Raw genomic sequence first — 27,424 nt, forward strand, 5'->3', positions numbered from 1 at the left:
TTTTTCGTTCCCCTTTTCCCCGTCCGACCTCTTCTCCTGTACCTCATGCACACTTTGCAGGTTTCGGGAAGTAAGAGTATCTGTAACGCGGGTCAAGTCACTTGAAAGTGCAGCTGCAGTCATACGGTACAGACCAGCCAGTCTTCAAGCGTCAATCTATATCCGGAATCTGTTACCTAGGTTGCTCCCGTAACTTGCCAACTTATGACGACAACTGGCATTCGCAGCTCAATTTGCAGCCAAAGGCTGAGCCCAAGGTTTGCATCTGTCTCACCTCCCACACCTACCCATTGTCGGCCCAGCCGCTGCAGGTCGGCTCCCTTCCTTCCCACAAAGGAACCTAAAAAAGCCATTATTGGCACTTGCGCCGACCCGATCTGATCTGCCCGGGTCGCATGAAGGCAGTCAAGTCTCGCATTGAACACTGACCCCCTTCGTCCACTCCTTCTTTCATATTTCGAACACCCGACACCCGACTTCACCTCACAACCCTCCTACCCACCTCGGTCGAGCAACTCATCGATACCCGACACACACACACAACACAAAGATGCCTCCCCGGTCACCAGCCCAGGGAAAGAAGAAGCTCACGCTTGCACAGCTAGCTGCTTACGACGACATTTTAACCGATGCTCTGATCGACCACACTTATTACTGGACGACCATTCCCAAAAATCGCACATCTTACCATCCTTCCCGGGGCGTCAGAGAGGAGGAAATCGCCAAGCTCATCCAGACTCACCTCATCATCAACTCCGATCTCAAGACTGCCGAAGAGACACTGCTTGCGACCGACGGCCTAAAGCGATTCTACAATGGTCTCAAAACATCCAAGGAAAAGGATGACTTCAAAGCCCACATGCGGCGCTACATGTCGATCTACCTGCCAGATTGCCCTTTCGAGGTCAATGCAACCAATCGCTACACCATCGTCACGTATGAGGCCAGCATCGCAGCCCGGCGCTTCATCAGGCGCAACGAGACGATCAAATACCTGGCCGGAATCCAGGTGACAATCACCCCCGAGGAGGAGGCAGACATGGCATCACGCAAAAAGGACTTTAGTCTAGTGGTCAGTAGCAGGAGCAAGTCAACCAGCTTATTCATGGGGCCTGCTCGATTTGCCAATCACGATTGCGACGCGAATGCCCGGCTCGTTACTTGCGGCCAGGCAGGGATTGAGATCATCGCATGCAGGGACATTGGCGTGGGCGAGGAGATCACAGTCAGCTACAGCGAGAGTTACTTTGGAGAGGACAATTGCGAGTGCTTGTGCCAGACGTGCGAGGCGAGACAGGTCAATGGCTGGAAGCAAGATGAGGGGGGCACTTCGGTGAAGAGAAGCATCGAGGATGATTTGGCGGCGTCACAGGGCTACTCTTTCCGGCGGAGGTTGAGAGACGAGAGTGTGGCAGGTTCAGGCTCTCGAACTCCGTCCGTCACCCCGGATATCCGCCCCAGGGTCCTCAAGAAACGGGGAAGCCAGATGGTTCTGAGCGACAGGCAGTCAACAGCGGAATCGACGGAGGGCTCAGGCCCGGGGCGCAAACGAGGTGCGACAGCGCTCGGAACCCCGCCCATCACTCCGGCTAAGCGCCTCAAAACTATGCAATATGATCTGCCACCTACAACATCCGGGTCGCCAATTTCGAGAAGCAGCTCGGAATCTGAACTTTCGCGTAGTCCACTTGCATCTGAAGCCGGCAGCGCCAATCTCACCGACGTCACGACCCCCGCTTCAGACTCGGCAGATGGGCTCATTCTTTCACCTGAGCCGACGCCTATCAAGCAGGCGATCGAAATCCTAAGAAACGAGCAGCCTACCGCTGAGATAGACGTACAGCAACTGCCCGGGTCGATCTCCCCAGTGCCCCAAAAGTCGTACGGCTTCCCAACAATTCTCCCCACCACCGAGGTGACCCCTCCGGCCGAAGAACTGAACAACACAGAAGCGACGAAAGCGACTCCTCCAGTAGAAGAGGTGGTTCCAGTGCCACCACCCAGTGATGCGGCCGCTCCGACAACGCCGGTAGGAAAGGCGAAGGGTTCCAAGAAGCGCCAGGCCGCTCAGCAACGGTCACCACGACCGGCACAAAAGCGTCGTGTGCCAGGAGATTACACCCTCACACCCTTACTTCTCTCAGAGCCCGAGACTGCCTGGATCCACTGCACCAACTGCAACACTGCATTTGTTCAAAAAGACGCCTACTTTACGAGAGCCAATTGCCCACGTTGCGAGCGCCACTCCAAGCTTTACGGCTACGTCTGGCCCAAGACCCAGCCAGCAGGCAAGAACGATAAAGAAGAACGCATTCTGGATCACCGTGTCGTCAACCGTTTCCTGGATCCAGAGGACGAGGCGAGGGCGCGGGGGAAGAAGGGCTGGCGGGCAGGCTCACAAAGAGAGTCGACGATGGACACCGAAGGGGGAAGCAACCCACCCCAGCGGGGTAGGGCCAGAATCAGAGAGAGTTTGGTCCCGAAGGCGGAAGGGGCAACCGCTGCTGCTCTCGATGGAGTTCGGCGGAGTGGGCGGGCTCGTAGGGCGAGCGCAAAGGTTATTGGGGATGCATAAGGATGGAAGAGGTTCATTCAAACGAGTTGATCACGGTTGATTTTTTTGGGACTTTGTACATTAAGTGATGGGAATAGCGATTATATTATGGTTTTCGATGGCTCGGAGGGTCTTGATATGTTATCCACGATGGCAGTGTCGAGGGGTAATATATATATAACATTGTGGTGGATGGAATATTGGTAATTATTGCTTCGTCTTCGACGACGAAGAAAATAGCGTAGAAAAACCATGCAAGAATATGTACTCGCTGACACTCCCAAAAGATGCATTAGTGATGATCTGTTGATCTGCCCCTGATGAGCCATCGAGGTGCTTCCGGGAGGGTGGTCCAAGCTCCCATTGTACCCCTGAAGGCAGCTGTGAGCCTGCCTAGTATTCAGACACTCGTACAGCTCCTTCCTTTGTTTGTCTCTTCGGGGCAACTGATGCAGGAGCTCCACAGAGAGAGCTTGCTTGCTTCCTTCCTCCTGTTCGCCAGCTTCTCCGTTTGCGCAAGTCTTCCGTCCTCTCTTTTTGCGACACGACCGACGGCGCATCATCCCTCCGACAACCATCAACCCCACCCATGAAGATATTTACCTATCAATTCATGAATTCTCGACTCTCGTTCTTATCGCCGCAGCATCATCATCATCGATACTATACCGCAACGGTTCTCCGGTCCAGCAGAACCAATCGCGCCGGTCAGTTCCATCCATCATTTCCAATTGCGCCAGTCAATTGCCTTGATAGCTTCTAATATCCTCAATCCGTCACAATGGCCGACAGCTTCAACGAGGTCATTGTCGAAGAGACCCCGGCCACCCAGCAGACTGGCGACGTCGAGATGACCGAGGAAGGCGATGCGCCTGCCGCTGCCACCGAAACTCCTGCCGCTGCCGGCAGCACCGAGAATGCCGATTTGCCTTTTGCTGAGGGCGATCCCGACGACACCCCGGCGCCGCGCATTACCTTTTTGCAGTACCTGAGGAGCCCCGTCGTCACTCTGTTGATCGGTAACAACGATGAAGAGACCATCCTGACGGCTCATCAGGGGCTGTTGACCCAGAGCCCATACTTTGCCGATCGCATCGCCGAGTTTGCCGATGATGGCAGCGTATGTCTTTCTCCTAACCTCTAGTAGCAGATGAAGGCTAACCCACCGCTTCCACGACAGCCCCGCCAGATTGAGCTTCCCAACGAAGACCTCGACGCCATGGGTTGCTTCCTCGAGTTCCTCTACACGGGCGACTACTTCCCCAAGAAGATCGCCGGCCAGCGCAGCCTGGAGAAGGACGCCTCGATCCCCGACGTGGACTACACCGGGGAGCAGCTCCTCAAGCACGCCAAGGTTTACACTCTGGCCGAGAAGTTTGGCCTCAACAACCTCAAGAACTTGGCGTCGAGCAAGATCCACTGCGTCAACTCCACCGCCAAGGGCGAGATCGCCTACGCCCGGTACGTCTACGAGTTCACGGCCAAGGACGACACGAGCATCCGCGCTCCTGTTGCCAACTTTTGGGCCACGAGATCGCACACGCTCCGCGCCGAGGCCGAGGACGAGTTCAGGAACTTGTGCTTGGAGTTTCCTCGGTTTGGTTACGATGTTCTTAGTAAGTTTTTGGTCGAGATGGTATGGAGGGAATTGCTAACCATGACATTTCAGCCCGCGTCTTGGACGAGAAGCTCAAGCGGGAGCGCAACGAGAAGATGCACCCCGCTGCCGGGAGCGGGAGGAAGAGACCTCGTCACAGCAGCGCCACCAATGCTTAAGGCTGTCTGTTGAGGATAAGGAAGGGAGACAGAGGAGGATAATAGATACCCATCACTATAGCCATGACCACCACTACCGCCACAAGGGAGGGAGGAGGGGGAATGGTTGTTAGAAGAGAAAGGCAGCGACGGCGTTTTTGCAGGATTTTTGTTAACCTCTTTTGCTTCATTGGGGCTTATACCACAGCTATGCTTGATTTACGGAAGAAAATTAACCAAGCGGGAGACAGACATGACTTTTTTTGTATCATATACCAAAATGTAATTTATTTTTCTTGTCCTGTCTTTATATTCTTGCCCTGGTGAGAGGAGGATTTCCTTGAAGTGGTGATAATTTAGGTACCATAGTGGAAAAGAGGAGTTGAAACTGAATAAAAAGCAGATTAATAACAGTTCAATCTAGATGGCGATATCCTCATTCTTTGGTGTCTTGCTTACTTGCTACCTCGGGGAAGGATCAATGATAGGGATGAAGCGGGAAGGGGGTGTCCAAAGGGGAGGAAGTACGGTCGAGCCATGAAGTTAAAAATCAGGTTTTCAAAGGCACGGTAGAGTGACAAAATGAGAGTCTGATCGCACCATCGATATTTAGGCTCTTTTTTCAATGGACTTTTTTTGGCTTGGAAAAGAGCACTTTGACCACCACTTTGGCCAAGGCTCTGCAGTGGAGCCCACCCAATTGAAGGCATTCCCAAGGCTTACAACATTAACCATACAGCTAATACCAGGTGCAGCGAGGCCAAAATGATATCAAATACCCGCAATTAAAAGGGCTGTAATCTCGTCAGTTTTTATTTTTCGTACTATTTTTTTCAATAACTTATAGTAAGTACTTACAATAAATATAGCAGAGCTATAAATTATAAGAGCCTTTTTTTCCATAGAAAAAAAAAGGCGATAAGTACTTTGGTAAGTTTATAAACTTTGAAAAGATACATACGTTAACTTAATTAGGTAATATTTAAAATAAGCCGGTAGGTTTTTATTCAAATATTAAACCTACCCAATTTTGGTAGGGACTTGGATCAAAATGAAAACGATTACAACCTCTTTGTATAAAGCCTTTAGCCAATAGTAAAGAGCTAAAATTGAGGGTGCGGTTAGACCCTAACAAGGCGAGCTCCTTCTCTAAGCGTAGTGATGTCCTTACTTCTTTGGCCCTGCCGCATTCAGTCTGGATAGTCTGAACCCTCCTCGGCGCCGACGTGGTCGAGATAAGGTGTTGGGGGTCTTGTTTTGAAAGGTTGTACAAGTCCGCTGATTTGGATGTACTGTGATGAGAAGTGATATAGGGTCGATACTGGGAGGTTGTCGCTATAGCCACTATACAAGATGGGATCTCGGGTTGGGCTCGGTTGGGGTGGAGGATGTGGTAGTAGTTTGCCATCGGCGTCGGTATGAAGTGAGAAGATGAAGTCTGGTTATCTGGAAGAGATTGTAAGGATCTAGGAAGCAGTGGGTTAGCTCTGGTATCATAGAGCTAATGGAAATGATGTAACGTGGGTAGGTCTGTTTTATACTTGCTTACCTTCGGGCTTTGTGGACATGGAGCCTAGGAAATATTTGGTTGAGGTGAACAGGTAGGTAAAAGGGTGACTTATCCATTCCTTTCGTTAACCAAACTAGCGGATAGTGCTGGGGAGTGTTTGAATTATTTGTGGATAATGTTTAGCTGGTTCCCTTCGTTTGAGGAGCGTCCAAATAATCCGGGGGATGGTTTGAAAGATTTTTGCTGTAATACCTATCGAGCTGCTGCAACAGCTTGGAGCAAGAGCATGAAATGATTTGCTTGTTTCAAGTGGGGTTCAAACGGTAGAGTTGAGGTGTAAGAGAAACAATCTCGGGGGCAGCAGCATGTACGAAGTTTCTTGGTGGGTACCTAGTCTCTCTGTCTCCTTCATTGGTGAAAGAATACTGGATAGTGTGACGTCTGCGCGTCTGGATACTTGTGATATCTTCAAGCCTACAGTGACCGACCTCCGTTTACGACGCGGAGTATTTAACCCTAGGATTTGGTCTCTTTCATCCTACCTTATCTTCTTCTAACTGCGCTACGCTTCAAACTCTCTGGCGACGTCATGTTTGTACACATAGGACGCATTTCCGAGGCATTTTTCATTTCCTGATGTCTTGAACCAAACCAATTGCAATGCGGGCAACTAATCTTGCTGCAGGTCTGATCTTGAAATAACACCGCCTTTCTGACTGACGATCCTGCGACTCTCTGACCCGCCTGTTGATGGAAGGAACGTTGTGATCAGGCTGCATATGGACCAACCTTGCGAGCGTATTTGTGAGCACTTACTCATCCCACTCCAGTCGACGCCATTGATCGGTCAAAAAGACGCTCGGTTTGCTGACGCCATTCCCAATACTGGAAAGTAAGGGATGTTGATTCTTGGAACTTGCTCACAGCACATTCTCACCAGGCTTGCTTTTGGCACAGTGCCTTATTCAGCTCCACTCAGAATAAACTCGTCTTCTGCCCCCTGGGCCAGACCTATTCATTCATGGTGATATTGTCGACGATTTTCGTCGCGTTAGCGAACTTTCAGTCGACCTCTCGGCACAGCATCCGAGGGCTAAAGTATCGGGTAGGTCTCATCCCGCACCCAGCTCGAAACATGATCAATCACATCAATCACCATCGCAAGGCTGCGTCATTGAAGATGGACCCTGCATGTTGCACCGCATACATGTGGAGGCAAATACCACGCGGAGTCTTTGCTGCCACTTCAACGCCAAGTCGACTGGAGAGCCGTCAAAATACCTGCGGAAATCCCCACGTCTCGGAGAAGTCTCCGAAGTTCTGGTGGCAATGGAATCAAAAAGGGGGTGGCCACGTGAAAAAGGAATTTGTTGCCTGCCAAAGCCACCGACTGTACGTACCGTTGGAACATTGGAACATTCCTTCGTGATCTGCACATGTGTAAGCGAACGCCATGATCGGACTCAACTGCGAGATTAAGCGGCTGAAGCAGTCACGCTATCTCGGATCGGGAAGAGATCATCACTAGTTTAAATGTAGTCTACCCTTGTTCCTCTTCAACGTGGACGACCTTTGTCAAGACCAAACAATTGGTATATCGAAAGGTTATGTATGGTAGAGGATTTGGGAAGGCATGGTGAATCACAGAAATCAAGCCTAGGTGGAAATCTTTGCTAGGGCCGGATTCTCTAGGAGATGCCGCGTTCTTTGGAGCTCGAAGCCAGCTCGGTACCAGCTCTGATCTGTATATCCAAAACTTGTCTGGGAATCGGAGCTAAAATACTATTCCCTGAGTTCTAACCGGCAAACGGTCTGGGATCAGGCCAAGGGAGCTAACTTGGTTAAGCACAATGTTCAGCTAATTCGGACTCTCGAAACCAACGACGATGCTTTACCGTAGATACACCACGACCCATCGGTTCTTTTTCCATGATCCCCACCATGAGGACCTGGGCATGGAGAAATCTTATTGGATTGTAGACCTCCCAGACCTTGCCGCCACAAAAGTGACAAATCATATCTGGCAGGGTCGATCGCGTTCCAGTTCCGTATTCTCGGGATAAACTTACACACCCTCGATCATGGCGGTATTTTTACCAAAGGTGAACGGGACTGGATTTGCTTACCAAAAGCGAAAATCCGCGAAGAAAGAAGAGTGATATCCTTACCTAGTACTCGGCCACAACAATGTCTACCTAGTAAAACTGAAGGATTTCAACAACCTTCAGCTGTTGTTGTTTCTGGTGTCCCCTTTCCGCTTTCCCCTACCAGGTGACGAGGAAGAGGAGGGGGGTTTCATGTATTCGGCTCTGGTAGATTTCATCAACGTTTCCCCTGATCTTTCAATACATGTTCCATGCACAAGGGCCGCCCCCTCATGGCGGGGAGGATTGGGTGTGAACAAGGAGATCCGGCACGTCCCGGGTCTCGATTACCAGTCCACCCAGGCTCAGCAACATGAGATGCGAGATGGTGCCCGGTTTGTTGGTTCCTCAAGTTAGTATTGAAACCACCACGAGACCAGGATTGTCTCTATCACTCCTCATCAACGAATCCGATGACCCCTTGACCAGGTTTCTGAACAGGTATATGAAGCCGTATTCCCCCTCCCCATCTGCCAACATGCCAATCGCACACTGAGTTCTTCAGTAAATGCCAACAGTCGACCCCATATCAGAAAGCTCTAAGCCTCAACAACTTCCCTCCACCTCTTTCACCATGGCACGTCGTTCTTCAAACCCACTCAGGGTTATTGGCCAACCGCCCGCAAGCGTTGGGATGAACGAAACCATCAGTCCCGCAATCGAGGTCTCATTCACTCTTTCAGACTACAAAGGCGTAGATATCACCAATATCGGCAATCTCTTCGCTACCGTCGTTCTCCATGAAGGATACAGCCAAACCGCTGTAGATGGCGGGTTGACAGGGGCGACGACGGTATCCCCTGACTGGACCCGCACGAGCAATGGTGTTGTTCACTTTACCTTCGATGCGGTTGCAACCAACTACCCCATGGCTGGAGCATATTACATCCAGGTCGCTGTTTATTATATCAGCAATGATGGCGGCTACTACAATCTCGTCGAGGGGAACGTCACGGCCTTGGACATCTTTTGATCTTTTGGTCCCAAATCGTGAAACATGATGTCTGTACGTATGTGTCTGAAGGTCTGTCATTTATTACGAGGGTGGCAGCTAACGAGTGGTAACAGCAATGCCGCAGGAGGCCCAAGATAGTTTCATGTCGAGGCTCACAAAGAATCCTGGTTTTCCCTAGCCACTGGATGGATATCAATCCTGGAGTACTGGCTGGAGTTTGCTCATGGCGTTTTGAATTTTTATGTGCCTTTCCCTTCACCTTCACTTTTAGGTAGTTCGGGTTAATACAGCACCGAAATCTGATTTGGAGTCTTGCTTTTTGATCCTTTGACTTTCTCATGCTGTCTTTGAGGCTTCTCGGCAAACAACCGATTGGACAAACGCCCGCGGCATGTGCAAAAGCCACGCGAGCGCTACCAAGGTCTTGGATGAAAGCCGAGAACCTTGAGGGAAATTCTTGTGAAACTTCAATGCACAGTCAAACGAGATCCCCATACGTCATTCCAGGCTGGATGAGGCTGAGAACACCAGCTATTGGCCGTGTCACCACCAACATCCCACGTGGAACCAGGGTCCAACACAACAAGCAAGCCACCTGCTACCGTCGAAGTCCGATTGACGGGCAAGTGCCGATTATGCAGTAGAAAAGACCGAGATTTCTGCTTTCAAGATCGATCCAAGTCTTTGACAACTCCTTGCTCACGCGATTCCAGTGATTTGACGACCAAGTCAGCGCTGAATGCAAAACTTCCTTGTGCAAGTTCAGCTTTCTGTAGTCATCATGAAGAAAGCCCAAAAGAAAAAGTTGAGCGCGTCCTTCTTGCTTATCATAACCCCGCGGCTCAATCCCAACTACCTGACACCCATGCCCCCCTTCCCAATATCTGGACTACAAGCCACTGACGTCGAAATCATACACTGCCTCCCTACATACACACATTTTCTCGTCCGTTTTATTGCTTTGTGAAGCCCCCCTTCTCACACTCCCACAACATCTCCCTGGCACTTGTCACTCAACCGCTATCTCGCACCACCATATTTCTTCTTCTTCTCGTCCACCTCACCTCACCTCATCATCATCACCATCCCCAAAAGAATGATGCAATTCCCATGTAAGCACAACCAATGCAGCCTCCACATGTAAGCGGTCACTCATGTTTTCATCACCTTCCACAACCCAATCTGAACCTCCTGGTGGGCCAATTCATCTCACACCCACCCGCTTGGACAGACAATACACTACAAGCCGCCTCATCGGCTAGGACCCCGGACCCAAAATCTTGGAAGAGGTCTAACAAGATCACCAAACATGACAAGGCTGGCACGTGTCACTGGTGTGTGACCGTGTTTACACCAGGCTGACGTACCCGCCTCATTTGACCTCTTTCGGTTACACCCCCTCCCTTTCTACAAAAAAGTCCGATGTAAATACCATCTCCTCTCCTTCCCGGATCGAATCAACCAAAACGGCAATGAAAAACCAACTCTCTTCTCCTTTCGTACCATATTCTCACTCAAGCAAGGGACTTTTCCACCCACTCGGCTTGCATCCCGAAAAGAAAGATTGATCACGAATGCATATTCTCCCTCCTCTGCGTAAGACACTCTGACATCACAGCACAGGTCACGAAATTCTCGAAACGAAGAGATTCCATCAAGCTCCCCGAAAAAGGCAAAAATGAGCGACTCATCCAGTATGGATCAGAAGAAAAAAACGGCAAAATGATGTCGTTCGACGGGAATTGAGCCCGACGTGGGGGTCGAACCCACAACCTTGAGATTTCGGAGCACTCCTTAAGAGTCTCACGCTCTACCGATTGAGCTAGCCGGGCAGGCTATTTGATAGGGGCACTCAGCGGCATTAGGCTAGATATTATCCTGCATAATCCACCATCGTCACCACCGCCATCGCCATCACCATGTTGATTCCTCTTATTTCCAACCACCAGACATCTCACATTCACACCGACATAAATCGTGATAACTTGGAAACATGTATTGTTACTATCGCTGAAGAACTGTCCAATCCCAACCATGCCCAAACGAGAAAAATTAACACCGCTTTCAACCCATACATCCCGTCCATCATGTGCATGCAATTACAGAGTTCTGGAAGAAAAAAAACCATTTTAGTCTCGTACAATCGTCACCATGTATTTTCTTATCCCTTTTCCCCCCCAATTACTGCCCATTCATGGCAACATCATGACCAAATTACACCTGCTTGAGATACTGGAGCATCTTCTCCCGTTCTTGTACCGGCATGGTGTGAAGGACATCGCGGATACCCTTCCAGGCAGGGTTGCTGGCAGCATCCTCCGTAGACTGGCTACCAAGGCGGACGAGCTCGCGCATCTCGGCCTGCAGAGCCTCGGCCTTGAGGTGCTCAACCTTCTCGTGCACCACCTTGCGGTTTTCCTCGTACCAGATGGCAACCTCGCGATCAGACTTGTCAAAGTGGGCAATACCGCACCAGGATTCGAGGAGGGAGAGGTGACGGGCGCGGGCTTGGGCAGCTGCCGCCGCATTCTTGTTGTGAACGCCCGAAACCGCAGCCGCCGAGGCAAGGCGGCGGAGGATGTACTCCTCGTTCAATCTTCTGCGCACGCGCCAGTAAAAGAAGCGGCGGGCGTTGCGCCACTCGAGCACCTCGCGAATGACACCCTTGGCCTTCATGCGGCCGGCGCGGTCGTGAAGATCGGCAAACTGCAAGCTGATCTGAGCATACACAGGCAGAAGCTCCTGCTCGCGCTCCGTCATCTTCTTCTTGATCTCATCGATCTCCTCCTTGGAAAGCGACGTGTCGGCGATCTGCCTCTTAAGGCCCGAGTAAACGGGATCGAGACGGGCCATGGTCTCAAGCTGCTTGTCCTTGCGGTACTTGATACCGATGATACCCTCAGGCTCCAAGACACCGCCGCGGGCGTCCACATCGGCGTACATCTCCATGGCGGTCGGGTTAATGGTGGGATCGACGACGACCCACGAACCGCCACGAAGCTCACCAAATGGTGGAATGTAGATGAAGACTGGCTGCTCGAACTTGACGAGAGCATCGACAATGTACGAGCCGTACTTGAGGACCTCGTTGTACATGTCGCGCTGGCCACCAGAGAATCCACGCCAGTTGGCAAGGATCATCAGGGGAAGCTGCTCGCCATAGTTGAAGTCGTTGATGGCCTGAGCAGTCTTGAAGGCAGAGTTGGGGTACCAAACACCACCGGCCTCGTTGCTGACTTGCTCGATCGAGTCAGGGTTGGCAGGGTCGGCGGGTGTGATGTTCTCGACAGAGCGGGTCTCGACACCGATGACACCCATAGGAATGCCGCCGAGACGAGCACGACCAACCACGACAGTGCGAGCCCAGCCGCCAAGGGTCTCCACGAAGGAATCCTTGTCGAACAGACCAGGCTGGAAACCATCCTCGTCCTGCTTGCCGGCAATCATCCACCTGACATCATAGGGCTTCTTCTGCTCTGGGGTGAAGACAACGTCACGATCCCAGCTGTCGATGCCAAGGCTGATGGGCACAGGGTTGTTGCGCTTATCGGGAACGAAGGACATCCACTCAACAATCTTGGAAACACCAGCAAAGTCGTCGTTGGCGGTCAAGTGAGACACACCGTTGCGGTACATGATCTGAGTGCCACCAAGCTGGAGGTTAGAGGTGTAGACCTCACGACCCAAAAGGTTATTGAGGGCGGGGGCACCAGTCAGGATGATGGGCTGGCCCTCAATTTGCACAGCACGCTGACCAAGGCGGACAAGGTAGGCACCAATACCTGCAAACAGTCAGTACACAACTCAATTCAAAAGATCGTCAGAGAAAGGGGGAATAACTCACCAACCGAGCGGCAGGTGACGAGCGTGCAAGTAAAGATATCCTGGTAGGCTCTGCTAGTGGCACCGGCGATGAGGCCGGAACCACGCAAGCACTCGACACCCAAACCGTCTTCAGCACCGATGATGGTGACGATCTTGTGACGCTTCTCGCCACCCTCAGAGACCTCCTCGGTCAGCACAGTGCTCTCGAACCTCTTCTTGGCCTCATCGTTGAGGTAGAGGTACTTGAAGCCAGCCTCGGGCTTGCCCTCCTCGTTCCAGGCCACACTGAAGTGAGGCATCAGCTCGTTGGCCAGACCCAAGCGAGCACCCGAATTGGCCGACAAGTAGATGCGGGGAACGCCCAACTTGCGAGCAAGCTCTGTGCACTTGTAGAAGAAGTTGTCTTCCTTGGGCCCGAAAGAACCAATGTTGAAGGTGATGTCGTTGGCGACGACAACAAACTTGCGGCCCTTGGGGTATTCGGGGGTGCGGGCGCTGATGAGCCAACCGACCATACCGCAGGTGTTGGTGCCTGGGTCGCGAGAAACCTCGGCCAAGTTGTCATGGTCATCCAAGACAAGCTCGTTGAACTCGATGCACTCGCCAACCGGGGGCTGCTTCTCAGCCATGGAGGGGACCTTCTTGACAGCATTGGCCCAGCTGTTCTGGATGGCCTGGCGGAAAAGCTCGGGGAAATCATACACATACTGAGTGCCCATCAAGTGAGCCTTGTACCGCTTGGGCTGGAGCCAGTTCTTGGTGGGGTAAGGGGTCGAGACGGGAAGCAGATGCATGGATCCGATCTTGGTGGTGCCACCGGTAGAGTAGAAGACCCAGTCGCCCTTGTCCGACTTGCGCTCGGCATACATCTCTACCTGGATGACGTAGCCAGAGGTGTTCGTAATGATCACACGCAGAGGGTAGGGCATGCCGGTGGAGGGATCAGTGCAAATAATGCGGATCTCGACCTGGGCAACACGAAGACGCCAAGCGCGGGGACCGAAGCGATCCAAGAAGCCCTGAAGCGACTGCTCAACTTCCTGAGGCTGAAGCTGGAAGACGGGAGTAAAGTTGATGAACATATGGTTCAAATCCGAGTTGTGTGTGCCGATAATCTCGAGAGCGTCAAAAATATCGTTGATCACGCGGTCGGCTTCCGAAATCAAGTACTCGGCGGTAGGAATCTCATCCCGAAGTCTTCCGGGGCGAATGACAGCACGAGTGAAGAAGCGCCTATCAGTCTCAACACCCTTCCCAACACCCTCGTACATGTGGATGTTCTTGTTTTCGGTGAAGACGGGCTTGATCTTGAACTTGGAGAGTCGAGCCAATTCGAGCTGGAAGGCAAGAGAAGGCTCAATGTGGCGAATACTGTCATCCTCAATGTACTCGGGGCCACGGAAGGTGTAGTAACCCGGGTACGAGCCATCGTTGCGGCCGCAGATGAAGGTCAGACGACGGACGCGGCGGGCGAAAAGGTCATCCTTGAACTGATGGACCAGGGGCAAGATCTCCTTCAAGATCTCATCATCGCTGCGGCCCTCAGCATCGCGGATGGCAACGTTGACAACGGCTGAAAGTTCGTCGATGCTGTCAAGACGAGGAGGAGGGGGCGGGCGACGCTTGCCGCTGAGGTCAGGAATGAGGCCAGAGGTCTTCTTCTTGGCGCCGTTCATCACCGGGAGGGTGTCGAGAGCTCTGGAGAGGAGATCATCGGCATCCTCGAGGTACTTGCATGGCACTATCACACCCTTACGGGTCGGCTCCTCCTGTGTCTTCCTCTCGAGGTAGGACATGTCGCTGATGGAGTGGATACGCTTGAAGGTGTTATCAACCGGCGTAGCCGGAGAGGATGGGGCGGCGGACTGCAAGGGCAGCCCGAACTCGGTCTGGCCGATCTTGCGCAGAGCAAAGTCCCAGGAAACGAAGGATGGCGTCTCGGTCTCATCGGTGTGGTACTCAATCTTCTTCAGGACATACGCACGGTACGCGCGACGGACGTAAACCTCCAAAGCAGCCAGAGAAACCCAGGGATCCTCGTGAGCAAAGAACAATGTCAGGACATCGAAGACAGTGTACTTGGAGTCGACGACCTCCTTGATGACCTCAAGGTTAGGCTCCCGGTGGTCCCAGCCGGTCTCGCCGTAGCGGGACTCAACAACAGAGGAGCGCAAAATGTGCTCCATCTGGGCGGTTCTCTCCTCGAGAGACGGAAGGGCACACTGGATGAGAATCTCACGAGCCTTCAATGAGACCTTAGCAGTTTGGCGGGACTCGAGCTCGGCCATCTTGCGAAGAACTGGGCGAAGGTACTTGCCAACATTGCCAACATTGGGCTTGTTGGGACGGTACTCCTCCAGAATGGCGAGAACCAGCGAGTTCTTGGCCGCGACTCTGGTATGCGACAGCACAGTCTGCACAACCTTGGAGGTGTCCTCCTTGTTCTGGTCACGAAGCTGCAAGATGACTTCCTCGTCCTGAGACCGGCGGCCAGAGAAAAGGCGCTCGACCTCGGCGTACATGTTCAGGAGCTCAGTAATAACGGTCAACTCACGCACCTTCTGACCTTCGGCATACATGTCGAGCACGTCGGTCAAAGGCTGAAGAGTGGTCTTGAGGACGTCCGCGTCGCTCTTGGAGGTGACGTTGTCGTCAAGGAACTTCTGGAAGACCTTGGCCAGGTTGCGAGCAGGGAACTCGGCGCCACGCGAGGACGCACGTTCGAGAACAGAGCTGAACTGAGCGTCGAGCTTCTGGGGCATGCGGGCATGGAGAGCAGAGAACTGAGCCGAGAACTCGCTGTAGGGGAGCTTGGGGTCGCGGAGCACCTCAATAAGCCCCTTCAGGGTCTGCAGCATGATCACCTGGTTGTCGAAACCCATGAGGATGTTCTTGAGGGTGTTGAAGAGAAGGGTGAACTTCTGGGCGGGCTTGTTACCAACCACCACAGGAGGGCCATACTCGGGAAGCTGGCCGATGAACGACTGAGCTTGCTTGACGCGGCTGGGGTCATCAAGAGCCAAGATACCGAGAATGTCACCAGCCTCGAGGGTAGCTCCGGGCTGCTTGATGAGCTGCACAATACCGTCCTCCTGCGCGATGAGGGGCATGTACATCTTCATGACCTCAACTTCGGCAAAGGTCTGGCCAGCGCGCACGTGGGCACCGTTCTCCACAGAGTACTTCACCAGCTTACCGGGAGATGGCGTGCGGAGCTGGGTGGGATCGTTCTCCTGCTCCAACAGGCAGGTCTTGCTGTCGACTGAGATGCGAGTGGCGGCGGCCTCTTCCTTCCAGTACACGTTGTGACTGCGCCCATCGAGGAGGACCAGGAGACCACCGTCGCTGAGCGCGCGAACACCGACTGTGCACTTGGAACCGTTGATGAAGAGGTGGTAGCTGTCAGAGCTGGAACGACTGACGGTGAACTTGTACCGGTAGCCCTCATAGATGAAGTCCACAGGGAAAACAGTCTTGAGAATGTCCTTGGAGGGGACTTGGCCCTTCTCCAGACCGGCTCTGTATTCGGCAATGCAGTTCTCGCTGGCAATGTGAGCCTTGGTGACAGCACCGCAGACAACAGCGAGCATAGGGTCAGGTCTCTCGGCAGTGAGCTTCTTGGAAATCAACTCATCAAGCCAGCCGGTGGTGATGGTGTTGTCCTCGAAAGCCTCGGTCTCGAGAAGCTTGATGAGGTACTCGACAGTAGTACGGAAGTCACCACGGATGCTCAGCTCCTTCAGGGCCACAACCATGTGCTTTCTGGAGGCAGCACGGTTCTCGCCGTAGGCGAAAATGTGACCGAACTGAGAGTCGGAGAAGCTGTGAATACCACCAGCGGAACCGACAGAGAAGTAACCCCAGACGTTGGAGCTGGAGCGGAAGTTCAAGTCGTGGAGCACACCGTTGGATGGCTTGAAGCCCTCACCAGGATCCTCGGAGGTGATACGGCAGGCCGTGGTGTGGCCCTTGGGCGTTGGCCTCCGCTGGGTCTTTTCACTTTCAGGGTTCGCAAACTGGAAGTCGATCTCGGTGGCCGTCTTGGGATCCACACCATACAGCAAACGGATATCCTGAATCCGGTGAAGTGGGAGACCCATGGCGATCTGCAGCTGGGCAGCGGGGAGGTTAACACCGCTGACCATTTCGGTCGTGGGATGCTCGACCTGGAGACGAGGGTTCAACTCCAAGAAGTAGAACTTGTCATCGGCATGGGAGTACAAATACTCGACGGTACCGGCGGAAACGTAACCGACAAGCTTGCCGAGGCGAACGGCAGCCTCCTCCATGGCCTTGAACGTGTTTGGCTTGGCAATGGTGACGGGGGCCTCTTCGATAATCTTTTGATGTCTGCGTTGGACCGAGCAATCTCTGCCAAACAGCGAAATGTTGTTGCCGTACTGATCAGCAAGCAATTGAACCTCCAAATGTCTCGCACTGTCGGCCAACTTCATGACGAAAATGGGAGAGCCGGGGATCTCGCTCGCCGCCGCCTTGTAAAGCTCCTCGAAGGTCTCCTCGTTGACGACCTTGCGAATACCCTTACCACCACCACCCTCAGAGGCCTTGACCATTACTGGGAAACCAATCTCCTTCGCCTTCTCCAAGCCCTCTTGCCACGAGCTCACGCAGCCCTTGAGGTAGACATCATCTGGAACTGTGACGATGCCATCCTCGTCCACACTCACTTGGGAAACGCCAGTACCAGACCATGGAATACATGGCACATCGGCGTGCTGAGCTACAATGGTGGAAGAGATCTTGTCACCGAGCGAGCGCATGGCAGAGCCCGGAGGACCGATGAACACAATCTTCTTTGGTGATGCGGCGAGGGACTCTGGAAGCTTGGGGTTTTCTGAAGCGTGACCCCAGCCTGCCCACACGGCGTGTACGTCCATACGCTCCGCAATGTCAACAATAAGCTCGACATTGGCATAGTTGTGGTTGTTTGTGCCGCCGGGAACCTCAACGTAATGGTCAGCCATACGGATGTAGTCGGCGTTTGCTTGCAAATCTTCTGGCGTGGCCATCACGGTGAACTTGATGGCCCGCTCGTCGCCAAACGTCTCGTAGGCCCATTTTCGCACTGATCTGATCTCCTTGACGGCGGCGATACCGTTGTTGGCGATCAATACCTGTGAACAAGAGAGTTAGAAGTGTTTTCTCGAAGTCAAAAAGTATCAGGCGAGCACTCACATTTGTAATGACGGTGTGACCGTCGTGGTTAGCGACAAAGTCCTTCACCTTGGACGGCGGGGCATTTTCCAGCCGGTTGCCGCCAATGAAGTGGGAGGCGATCTTGTGCTTCTCGGCATACGAAGCCTTGCCGTTGGACTTGGGCACTATAACGCCGTTCCGTGGTGTGTCTCCCATGATTGCTGCTTTGGGGGGGTGGGTTGCAGACTCGTTTGTTGGGGATCTGGCGGGGAATTCGTTCGAAAATAAGAGAAGAGGTCGTCTACTCGATCATTAAAGTACGTAACGTGGTGTAGCGCCAGGCGGTGTGAAGCGTCTGTCGAGCAGAGCAGGTCGGCACAGGCAATCGGATATTTTCCCAAACCAGACGCCGATAAGAGGAAAGGGGTGGTGGGGGATGATGCTGGCAGGCGGCGGTGTCTGCTGTGCTGTGCTGGGAACTGGAACTGGCGGATGCCCGGTGTCAGCGAAACTCTATGCTTGGCGATTGGGCTGCTGATTTGTATCCGTGGAGTCCGAACGAACCTGGATATGTGGACCGGTATATCCTTATCCTACTCCTACTCCTTTGCTGCAAGGGATCTAGATATCTGTTTATCAGACCACAATCAAAATATTACGATGGTGATAAGTGCAATAGAATGCAGCAGAACAGACGAGGTGAGGGACGAAGAGAAGAGGGGGGGGGTGTCGGCCGAGGGAGCTCCCAAGGTTGATGCAGACCAGGCAAGGAGCGAAGGGAAGGGAAGCAGATCCAGAAGGAATGGAGAAGAGAGAAGAAAGGAAGGGAGAAGTCCTTACTTCGGGGGGGATGAGGGGAGGAGTTGTCCGTAGATGAATGGGTCGAGTTTGGGTTTCTGGCGAGACGTTGTTCGTCCCTGTTCTAAACATTCTGGTTGACAGCCGGGGCCCGGGGCTTGGTGGGAAAGGTGGGATGTGGGGACCCCAAAATTGGAGCCATCCGCATCCGAGCAACCCAGCGCCCACCACACACCCACACCACCACCGACCACTGCACTTTCCACTGTAACTTTTTTTTTCACCCCTCGCACCCCCTGCGTGCCCGTGGCTCCGTCCCTTTGCTTCCCGCGCCGAGCCTCTCAGTGACATCTGAACTCGGTCGAATCAAGCCAATCATCGCTCACACCGCCCACGACCGAGCCGACATGTTGGGGAAACTCCCAAAAGGCCACACACAACACGCCGTCTGCCCGCTTGCCGGGGCATCCAGCAGCAGCAACGTCAGCCCGCAGAACAAGTGCCCTTCCACCGTGGGCTCGGGGTTCAAGCGATGTACCTCCGTTAAGCTTTTGATATCACCGAAGACACTCATGGGACACCCTAGATACATCTCGCGTCGTCTCTTGACTTGGAGCAACACCGACGGCGGCATTGCCTTCCAGGTTTCTATGCGTCTCTCTATTTCAAGCCTCTGCTTTCCCCATCTCCCGTCCCCAGATTGGCATTGCTGTTCCTGTTCCTGCATCCTTCTCTGCCATGCCACTGCCCGAGACTCCCGGTCTTCAACCCAGCCGCATGGACACCTTCATGTCAGCCCCGGCGCAGCACACGGCGGATTTGGGTTCAATGTTTCGCCGACGATGCCGCTTCGGCGCTCGGGGCAACGCCAGATGGTGTCCGAATCCCTTCATCGACGATTTCGTATCTACGATCTCTCGAGCCTACTTTCCCAAATTCCCATTTGTGCCGTTTCTGTTTCCGCCTTCCCTTTGGAAATCAGCCTGCAGGGTACTTTGGTCCGAGGCATGCACTAACAAAGAGACCAGCAGCCCTCAACAACCAACCCCGATCGGTTCAACCCTTTTGCAACTGACCCAGATGGTCTGTGCCCCTGGGCACTCGGGGCCGGCCCCTGGTTCGATCTCAGCCTGGTGGAACCGACCCCAGGGAAGGGTTTTCTGGGCGGTCATGGCTGGCTGGCTGACAGCGGACCGCCGAAGATGGCATTTTGATTTTTGGATCACACTTCACGCTTCAAGTCTTCAACAGCCACAGACAGAGCCAGTAACTCGTCCCTCAAAACTCTCCCTCAGCCCAAGAAGACAGACACACGCCCAGCCACTGCAAGAATCGTGAAATTTAATGACCAGTGTTGGGACTGGGAAAGTGGCAATCAACTGTGGGTGAAAGATGCCCCAATTGTTGAGTTCCCGTCGTCCCTCGAGTTATGCCGGAACCCCCGGGTCCCTTTGATCGACAGGAAATTGTTAGCGCAAAAGACCGGAGTCGGACCCGCAGATCCCCAACATCTTGTCCGCCCAGGAATTGCCCTCTGCGGACTAGACTTTCGCCATTTCTGGTCTTTTCCATCTCTCTCCCCAGGCGTTTCCGTGTTTTGGTTGTGCTCAGGGATCCGTCAACACGACGAGTTTCAACACTGACTCGGCTGGTCAACAACATTTGTAGTGGCCGACAATTCCCGGTTTCCATCTGTCCGGCCTCGTGGTCTGGAGACTCTCAACTCCCGAGTGAAGTCGCCGCTCGGTGATATTCTCCCGCTCGGTTTTGAGACGTTGGCCTCTCTTGATAAGAAGATCTTCCCTTGCTTTGCGTTCAAGCAGTCCTCAGAGATGGCCTATCAGGAATAGGTCACGCCGTCAGATTCATCTTGAGATGCAGATGTGGCAGCTGTATGGCCCTCTCGGTGTTATCAGTGGTGGGTATTGCAGTGTTGTCACCACTCGGCCATCGACAGCCAGATATGCTTTTGGATAAATCACATGCCACCTCACCATCGCGACAAACACTGTCGTCCACACAAAAGACCCTTGTCTCCAAGAATAGAGTCGTCACCGGGCCGCTCCGCACTGGAGAAACCTTGCCGCCATCACGGACCACAAGACTAGCCACATGGGACAATGGCCATCGTGATGTGGTCCCAGGCTGTTCACCTCTTCTTGATGAATCATGAACCTCCAGTCCGGTGATTGTAGGACCATCCATCTCGATCATGTCTATGTATACCGTTGGTAATGTCCATAATTTGCCAGACATATCTAGTGTCCAACCACACACCCCCCTCCTGCTTCCTCCACCACGAGGTGTACCTCTAATCCCGCCACACCAACATGCCCAAACATACGCCGTACTCTTAAGACTGCGAACCATGCCCTTCTGCACATCTATCTGCAAGCAAGCAATCCAAGCAGATCGGAAGCCACTGCCGAATCTTGACAGGTCGATCCGACCCGACGGGAAGGCAGGTCAGCAGAAGAACCAGGCCCCACTGACATCAGAATCGTACGATTTTTCTCTTGGTCCCCTCTCCCACGAGGCCAACGGGGGGCTAGACCAGTCCAGGATCTGCCAGGCACAGCACCTTCAAAGACATGAAGCTCAGCCTTATAAAAGTCAACTGGTGCTGTTGGTTTAAGGTGTAACATCGAGCTTCACCAAGTTTGCTGCAGCTACGTGGACAGAAGAAGGGGGTACATTTGTCTGTCCTCTTGACCACGCATCAATGCTTTCCCAAGTACCTAACTAATCCTTCCGTTTACCTTGACAAACACAACAAACTTCAGCAAGATGAAACACCCTCTTTGACGCACGCACGCACAGCTCTCGTAAACTCTGAGCCTGATATTTTGGCTCTATATATTCCAACTGGTCGAGTTTATTTCCCAAGGTACCTACCTACCTAGGCACGCGTCGTCGACAAAATAACTGGTACTACAAGTAAGTAAGACGCATGATAACCGTTGACTTCTACCTTTTAAACAGGGAATAGGCCTTTTGACTACTCCCTAAGGCCTATCGACTATCTCTCAAGACCTACTGGTCATTTCAAGGCCTAGTAGCCATATTTTAGGTATGGTTCAGAACTTTTGCAGTGTCGTCCACAGCATGCAAGGTACTACTTGCGCGTGCCCTTCAAACTATCACTCGTTGCCTCTGCTGTACCTTATGCATTAGTCCGTCTCCCGAAGACTTCTTGCCCTTGAAGTTTCCAGGAAGAATACTCCTCAAATGCCATGCATGTCCATACTCCTCAAGCACCATGTCTATACCCCTCCGTCACAGAAGAACAATCCAAACGCCATTCCCTCGCTCAGCACCCAAGTCACACAAAATCCCCAACCCCGAATCACAACACCCACCCCATTCGTTACATGCAATCATACCATCAAAGTTAAGAATCGCTACAAAACAAATGCAAAACTACAAAAATATCATCTCATAACCACAACCCACCACCATGCTCAAGCCCTCCAAGCTCAATCCTCATCTCTCATGTCATCACAAAGCAAAACAAAAAACACCGTCAATCGTAATGCAAACTGTAAAAATGCACAAAAGAAAAAGAAAAAAAAAATAGGTATCAAGTATTGAAAAAAGTGTATATCAAAGCAACCAATTCATCCATCATCACTCTCTCACACATCCACGCCCCGTCTTTCTTCTTCCGGTAGGTTAGCACCCTCACCAATCTTCCCCCCTCACCTCAGTCAGAAATATAAAGTAGAAGAAAATAAAGCCAGAGAGTTGCGATGTGAACCCCCCCCCCCCCTTTCAGCCCAATTTGCCCCCTCCTCCCCCTCCCTTCCTTTCCTTTCCGTTCCTGTTTGTGTAGTAAGGCGCCAAAGTCAAAATAAAGGTATCATCCATGCCTCCCAACCAACCCATTCAGCCAGCCAGCTATCACGCCGCCTCTCCGCTTCAACACAATTGTAAATTATAGGCTCCTTAATCATGCCCCCTTCCATCATAGCTATCTTCTTTGCCTGATGGACCTGGCTTAGTAGGTTTCCCCCAAATCCTCCAGCACCCTCCCCTGCATTCCTCCCGCTAGCAGACTTGCTACAGGCCCGGCAGCACTGGCACTACTAGTCCTCCGCAGCCCGATGCCTCCCGACCCTCCGCTCTGCCTCCTCGGTGCTGGAATCCCGCTTGGTCCCGGAATGGCACTGAACCCACCCTCGTCCATCCTGCTAAAGGTTCCCCGTCTGCTAGGCGTCCGGAACTCCCCAGTGTCTCCCTCATCCAGTTCCAGCGTGCTGTAACTAACGCTGTGACTTGGATTGTGACCATGATGCGACTCCCTCCCACTGTGCATGCCCAGACTACTCCTCGGCCTACCTAGTGGTGTTCTGGACCCCGTGAGACTGGCCCTGCTCATCGGCCTGGGAGGTGGCATGGCGGCGCTCGAGGGACCACCGCCGTGCGATTCCTGTCTGCTAACCGGCCGTGCGTAGCTCGAGACGCTAGCTCGACTGCTGGGCCGTGGGAAATCGGATGCATCGGCTTGATGGTTAGGGTTACGGTTGGGCAGCGGACCAAAGGACAATCGGGAGACGCCCGACGTGCTAAGTCGGGGGACGTGCTTATTCGCCGTTGAACTCGAAAGGCTGCTGCGGAAATTGGATGGCGTTGGTTTGTCGTCGCCGTTGCTGATCGTCGACGATGCTGTGGAACCGGCGGTGCGCTTCCTACTGCGTATTGTGACCGAAGATGGTACCGTGGGAACTGTTCTTGGTGAGCCCCGTGGTGGGGTGCTGGCCGAACCTGCAGGGAGCTTGGACCGGGCAGACTGCACACGAGCTTCCAGACGCTGCATCTGTGCTGTGAGCGTCCGGATATGGGTGAGTGAATTGGAGGGCGGAATCTTATGCGCCCTCGTGCTTGATGGTGGCTTGCTGGTAGTCGAGTTTCTCTGGGCAGGCGTGCGCAATGCGGCGGAAGCAGTCGCCACACGATTGCCCCGGGTTGAAGAGCTAGACGCACCGCCAACGGACCTTGGTTTAGATGCCATGCTGCTGTCGGCAGAAGGCAATCGGGATTTCCTTTGGGACGTAGGACCTTTTGTGACGCTGAGTCGTGACCGGGACAGTTGAGAGATCTCCGAGATGGAGGGTGATGGTGGGTCTTGGAGTTCGGACAAGGTGTCCGCGGTGGATAGCGACTTGGTGTCGGGTGGGGTGGTGATCATTGGTGAGCTTGCGGTCGAGTGAGGTGAGCTGCCAAATGGCGGGGAGCCGGGGAGCGAGAGGTCAGTGGAGAGTGTCGATAAATGGCGGGCATCCTGCTTCTTGATCTTGTGCTGCAAGATTTCGGCCTCGATCTTTAGATCCGACAACTCCTCCCTCAACCGCTGAGTCTCTACCCGAAGCTGTTCCCTTTCCTGTTCCCCAATCTTGATCTCCTCCTCCAGCAAGACAGCCCGTTCGATGGCGACATTGTACTTGGACTCGAGATCCTCCAGTGATGACGTGGTGTTGCGCGCCTGTCGCTCAAAGTCGTCATTTGCTACCTCGATGTCCCGTAGTCTGAGCTGCAAGGTCCGGTTTGTTTCGCGAAGGGTGGTGATCTCTTTCTCGAGAATGCTTTGCGCCGCATTTGCCTCGGATTTGGATTCCTTGTATTTTCGCTGGTAGGACATGTCAGCCAGACCGTCACTCGAGTGCGCTCATATGGAGATATCAGTACCTTCCATTCCTCCACCTCATAGCTCAGGCTCTCGGCCTTTTTCTGCAGAGCCCTTTCCCGCTTGTCGGCAGCATCCAGGTCCTTTTCGAGCTCGGCTTCTAGCTCTTTGCTTGAGGCTTGGAATTCCGATAGTTCCTGCTCGAGCAGCTCGTATTGCGATTTGTACCACGCGAGCGCATCCTGGGGGTTGGCCTCGGCGCTTGGAGGGGATGATGGTGGCTCCGACATTTTTTGTTGTAATTATTTGTTGGTTGCTGTTTTTTCGTAATTTTTGCTATGCGATACTGCGAGATGTAGTGGCTGTGATGCGCAAAAGGGATGAATCTCGCATGTGATGGTTGTGGAAATAAATTAACTCTAGGGAAAAGGCGGTCGGAAAGAACGTCGGACAGTTGGCAGCGAAAACAGAAACTGAAAGCAGATATGAAAGTCGTGGATCGTTATCGTAAAATGCAGCGGGAAGGCTCGAGGCGTTATGCGAAAATGCGGCAGGTCATGGCCGACTGTGAGTTCCCGCGATGGGGGGGTATTTTCCTGGTGTTGAGCGACGACGTCAACAACTGAGGTTGTAATCGGCGGGAGGTGGAGGCGGAGGAGGAGAAGGCGGTCGCGTGGGGATGAGTGACAGGCGAGAGAGAGACAGAACGCAGAGAGAGAGAGAGAGCGAGAGGCAGCTTACCCGACGGTCGCGCGGGCGGGAAAAGGGCGTCTTGGACAGTCGGAAAGGGCGTCGAAGAGTCCGGCGGTGGACTTGATCGAGTGATCGCACTTCGCGACCTACTTACCTACCTGATTCCGTCGTAAGTCGTCTCGGTTGGCGATTGCGATGTCGTCGGTTGTCGAGTTGGCGGCGGGCGGGAGGAAGGTTGGATGCTTCCTCGTTCTCCCAGTCCTGGTCCCGGGGCTGGGTGTTTTCCTTGGCACCTGTGGGCTCTTCCTCTTCTCCCTCTGCTCGGCATGCGCTAATGGCACCATGGCAACCGTGCACCATTTGCTCCACGCAACCTGAGCTTCTTTCAGAGTCAACAAACCCACTTTCAACCTCGTCAACATCAACAGAGCACTTTATGTACTTTGATGTCATGACGTTGGTCTTGCTGTTGGAGACATTTCTCTTTCATCTATACTACCTCTTGGACTCATCTTCTTCAAATTCTTTGTCTCTACCACACAATCTATCTCCCTCCCTATTCTTCTTATCCATCCGCGTATCTTCTTCAACATGCTACCTACCTAGCTTCCCGCTGTTTTAGCATGACGAACCACATTCACTCCCACCCAACTAGATCTTCAGCACAGCCAGTCAGCCAGACTTGTTGCTCACACTCACACTGCCGATTCTACCCCACCTCATGCCAACTGCCCGTCCCTGTTCTGCTTTAAATACACCCTGCCCTATGCTAAATGTGTCGCGCTGCTTGCTTGCTTGCGCCTGCTGCGCTGTCTTGCCTCTGACAGAGCGATCCTTTCTGCAGCCCCAGGATCGACCAACGCCGCGCGCCATCCACTGCATTTGAAACGGTTTGCGCATTTGCCAAATATCGCTTTTTGTGTGTCGCAGCAATGCCGCTGCCAGAAAGCTAAGCGGGTGGTCTCCGGTCCCGCCCGCTTATGACTGGTCATCCGATCACGCATCCTTGGGGACTGCCAAGTGGCAGACACATGACGGTGTTCAGTCTTGGTTTTCTTTTATAGGAGGGTATCGCGGTTCCTGCATGTGCCTGTTTCTGCTGTGGCACCCCATCACATGGTGGTGTTGTGTTCCTCTGAGTATGTGGAAAGGGTTAGGGTCGGCGCCTGTCATGCAATGGCCATTCCAAACACCACACTTGTGAGAACCACAGCAAGGTATTCATGACTTTGTTGTATTATCATTTCTAGGAGGTTTTCTCCGATGCCCGCCAACTCCATGCCTGCTGCTGCTCAACTAAGCCAGTCCCTCACTAAAGCCCATACTTTTGCGTCTTCATGAAATCCATGCCCGCCGCAAAATGAAACAACTTAGCCGCCACAATAAACCTCTCCCTCTTGCTATACTCCACCAGCTTCTCATATAGCTCTGCCAGCGGGACGACCACCCGCTCAATGTGCTCCCCATCCTCCAACCTCTGCTCCGGCAGCGAGCCCGCCTCCAGCTCAGGCACCTCCACTTCTACCATAGCCATCTGCATATTCGCATTCGACAAGCCCGGATCAGCCGCCTGCACCGGGCTGACACTCAGCACCCTGCTCACTTCGTACCCCGTCTCCTCCTTGAACTCCCTCACTGCCGCCTCTTCGGCTGTCTCATCCTCGTCGATAAGACCGGCAGGCCACTCGACAGTGTAAGCGTCTAGTGGGGGGCGGTATTGGATCACTAGCAGTGTGGAGGGGGCCTTGTTGGGAGAAAGCAAGATGTTGCCAATCGCTACAGCGTCGACGCCTGTTTTGGCGGAGCGAGTCTTGCGGGAGGCGACCTCCCATGTGCGTGCTTTGCCTGTTTGGTCGGTGTACTCGATCTTTTGAAGAGTCACCCATCTGGCTTCCGAGGTGGGAAGTTCCGTGACCGAGGTGATGGCTGGTTCTTGCTTCTTGTGGAGGGTTTGCGTCATCTTGGATTTGAGGATGTGAGGGAAGGAGTTGCGGCGGGGTTTGGCAGGGGCGGTCGTGGTAGAGTGATGGTGAAAAAGCAGGTCCAAATGCCGGTGGTGGTGGGTATGATGATGGTGAGGATCTGTGAAGGTGGTGGTGTGCTTGTTTGGGGTGAGGATGAGGTTGTTGGTGAGAGAGGGAATGAACAAGTCCATAAGAGGGCGAGTCAAAGCGGGGCTGGCTAAGCGGCGAGGAATGATGCCCCGCAACTGCATGAGATGAAGAAAGGCAGTCAAACGAAATACTTGGTAAAAATGATGGATAATTGGAAGAAGTCTTTGACTTTGTTTCTGCTAATTTAACACTCTTTCTCAAGATTTTCAGATTTTGGGGGCTGAAACAGTTCAGGTTCAGTTGATGAGTTCAGATGACTTGGATGAGAGGTGGGTCAAGTTGCGTCACCATCTCAG

At 53.1% G+C, this 27,424-nt stretch overlaps 6 protein-coding genes and 1 non-coding gene across 7 annotated transcripts; 3 read left to right on the forward strand and 4 right to left on the reverse strand.

Annotated features, from left to right (window-relative positions):
* Window positions 1–550: 550 nt before the first annotated feature.
* On the forward strand, window positions 551–2,575 carry set9 (histone lysine methyltransferase Set9; the record flags this gene model as incomplete). The annotated part of the gene is made up of 1 exon (XM_062893233.1): window positions 551–2,575. One exon carries the CDS (start codon window positions 551–553, stop codon window positions 2,573–2,575), a length of 2,025 nt encoding a protein of 674 aa, XP_062738910.1.
* A 427-nt stretch (window positions 2,576–3,002) lies between these two features.
* QC762_703810 (uncharacterized protein) lies at window positions 3,003–4,747 on the forward strand. Its single transcript, XM_062893232.1, has 3 exons — window positions 3,003–3,674; window positions 3,735–4,170; window positions 4,224–4,747. The coding sequence occupies exons 1-3, from the start codon at window positions 3,336–3,338 to the stop codon at window positions 4,328–4,330; spliced, it is 882 nt and encodes a 293-aa protein (XP_062738911.1). The 5' UTR covers window positions 3,003–3,335; the 3' UTR covers window positions 4,331–4,747.
* A 5,916-nt stretch (window positions 4,748–10,663) lies between these two features.
* QC762_0104870 lies at window positions 10,664–10,750 on the forward strand. The gene has a single exon. It is a non-coding gene; the product is annotated as a tRNA-Lys (tRNA).
* A 144-nt stretch (window positions 10,751–10,894) lies between these two features.
* Window positions 10,895–18,116, reverse strand: ACC1 (acetyl-coenzyme-A carboxylase; the record flags this gene model as incomplete). Its single annotated transcript, XM_062893231.1, has 3 exons — window positions 10,895–12,700; window positions 12,763–17,878; window positions 17,940–18,116. The coding sequence occupies 3 exons, from the start codon at window positions 18,114–18,116 to the stop codon at window positions 11,133–11,135; spliced, it is 6,861 nt and encodes a 2,286-aa protein (XP_062738912.1). The 3' UTR covers window positions 10,895–11,132.
* Window positions 18,117–18,212: 96 nt separating this feature from the next.
* On the reverse strand, window positions 18,213–19,139 carry QC762_0104890 (uncharacterized protein; the record flags this gene model as incomplete). The annotated part of the gene is made up of 2 exons (XM_062884243.1): window positions 18,741–19,139; window positions 18,213–18,359 (listed from the first exon to the last, which is right to left on the reverse strand). Exons 1-2 carry the CDS (start codon window positions 19,047–19,049, stop codon window positions 18,213–18,215), a joined length of 456 nt encoding a protein of 151 aa, XP_062738913.1. The 5' UTR covers window positions 19,050–19,139.
* Window positions 19,140–22,492: 3,353 nt separating this feature from the next.
* On the reverse strand, window positions 22,493–25,923 carry NDE1_1 (NADH:ubiquinone oxidoreductase). The gene is made up of 3 exons (XM_062893230.1): window positions 25,063–25,923; window positions 24,384–24,917; window positions 22,493–24,324 (listed from the first exon to the last, which is right to left on the reverse strand). Exons 2-3 carry the CDS (start codon window positions 24,609–24,611, stop codon window positions 22,696–22,698), a joined length of 1,857 nt encoding a protein of 618 aa, XP_062738914.1. The 5' UTR covers window positions 24,612–24,917; window positions 25,063–25,923; the 3' UTR covers window positions 22,493–22,695.
* Window positions 25,924–26,326: 403 nt separating this feature from the next.
* On the reverse strand, window positions 26,327–27,229 carry QC762_703780 (uncharacterized protein; the record flags this gene model as incomplete). The annotated part of the gene is made up of 1 exon (XM_062893229.1): window positions 26,327–27,229. The coding sequence occupies one exon, from the start codon at window positions 27,227–27,229 to the stop codon at window positions 26,327–26,329; it is 903 nt and encodes a 300-aa protein (XP_062738915.1).
* Window positions 27,230–27,424: the final 195 nt, after the last annotated feature.

This window comes from Podospora pseudocomata, chromosome 7 (assembly GCF_035222375.1).
Source record: "Podospora pseudocomata strain CBS 415.72m chromosome 7, whole genome shotgun sequence".
Lineage (NCBI taxonomy): Eukaryota > Fungi > Ascomycota > Sordariomycetes > Sordariales > Podosporaceae > Podospora > Podospora pseudocomata.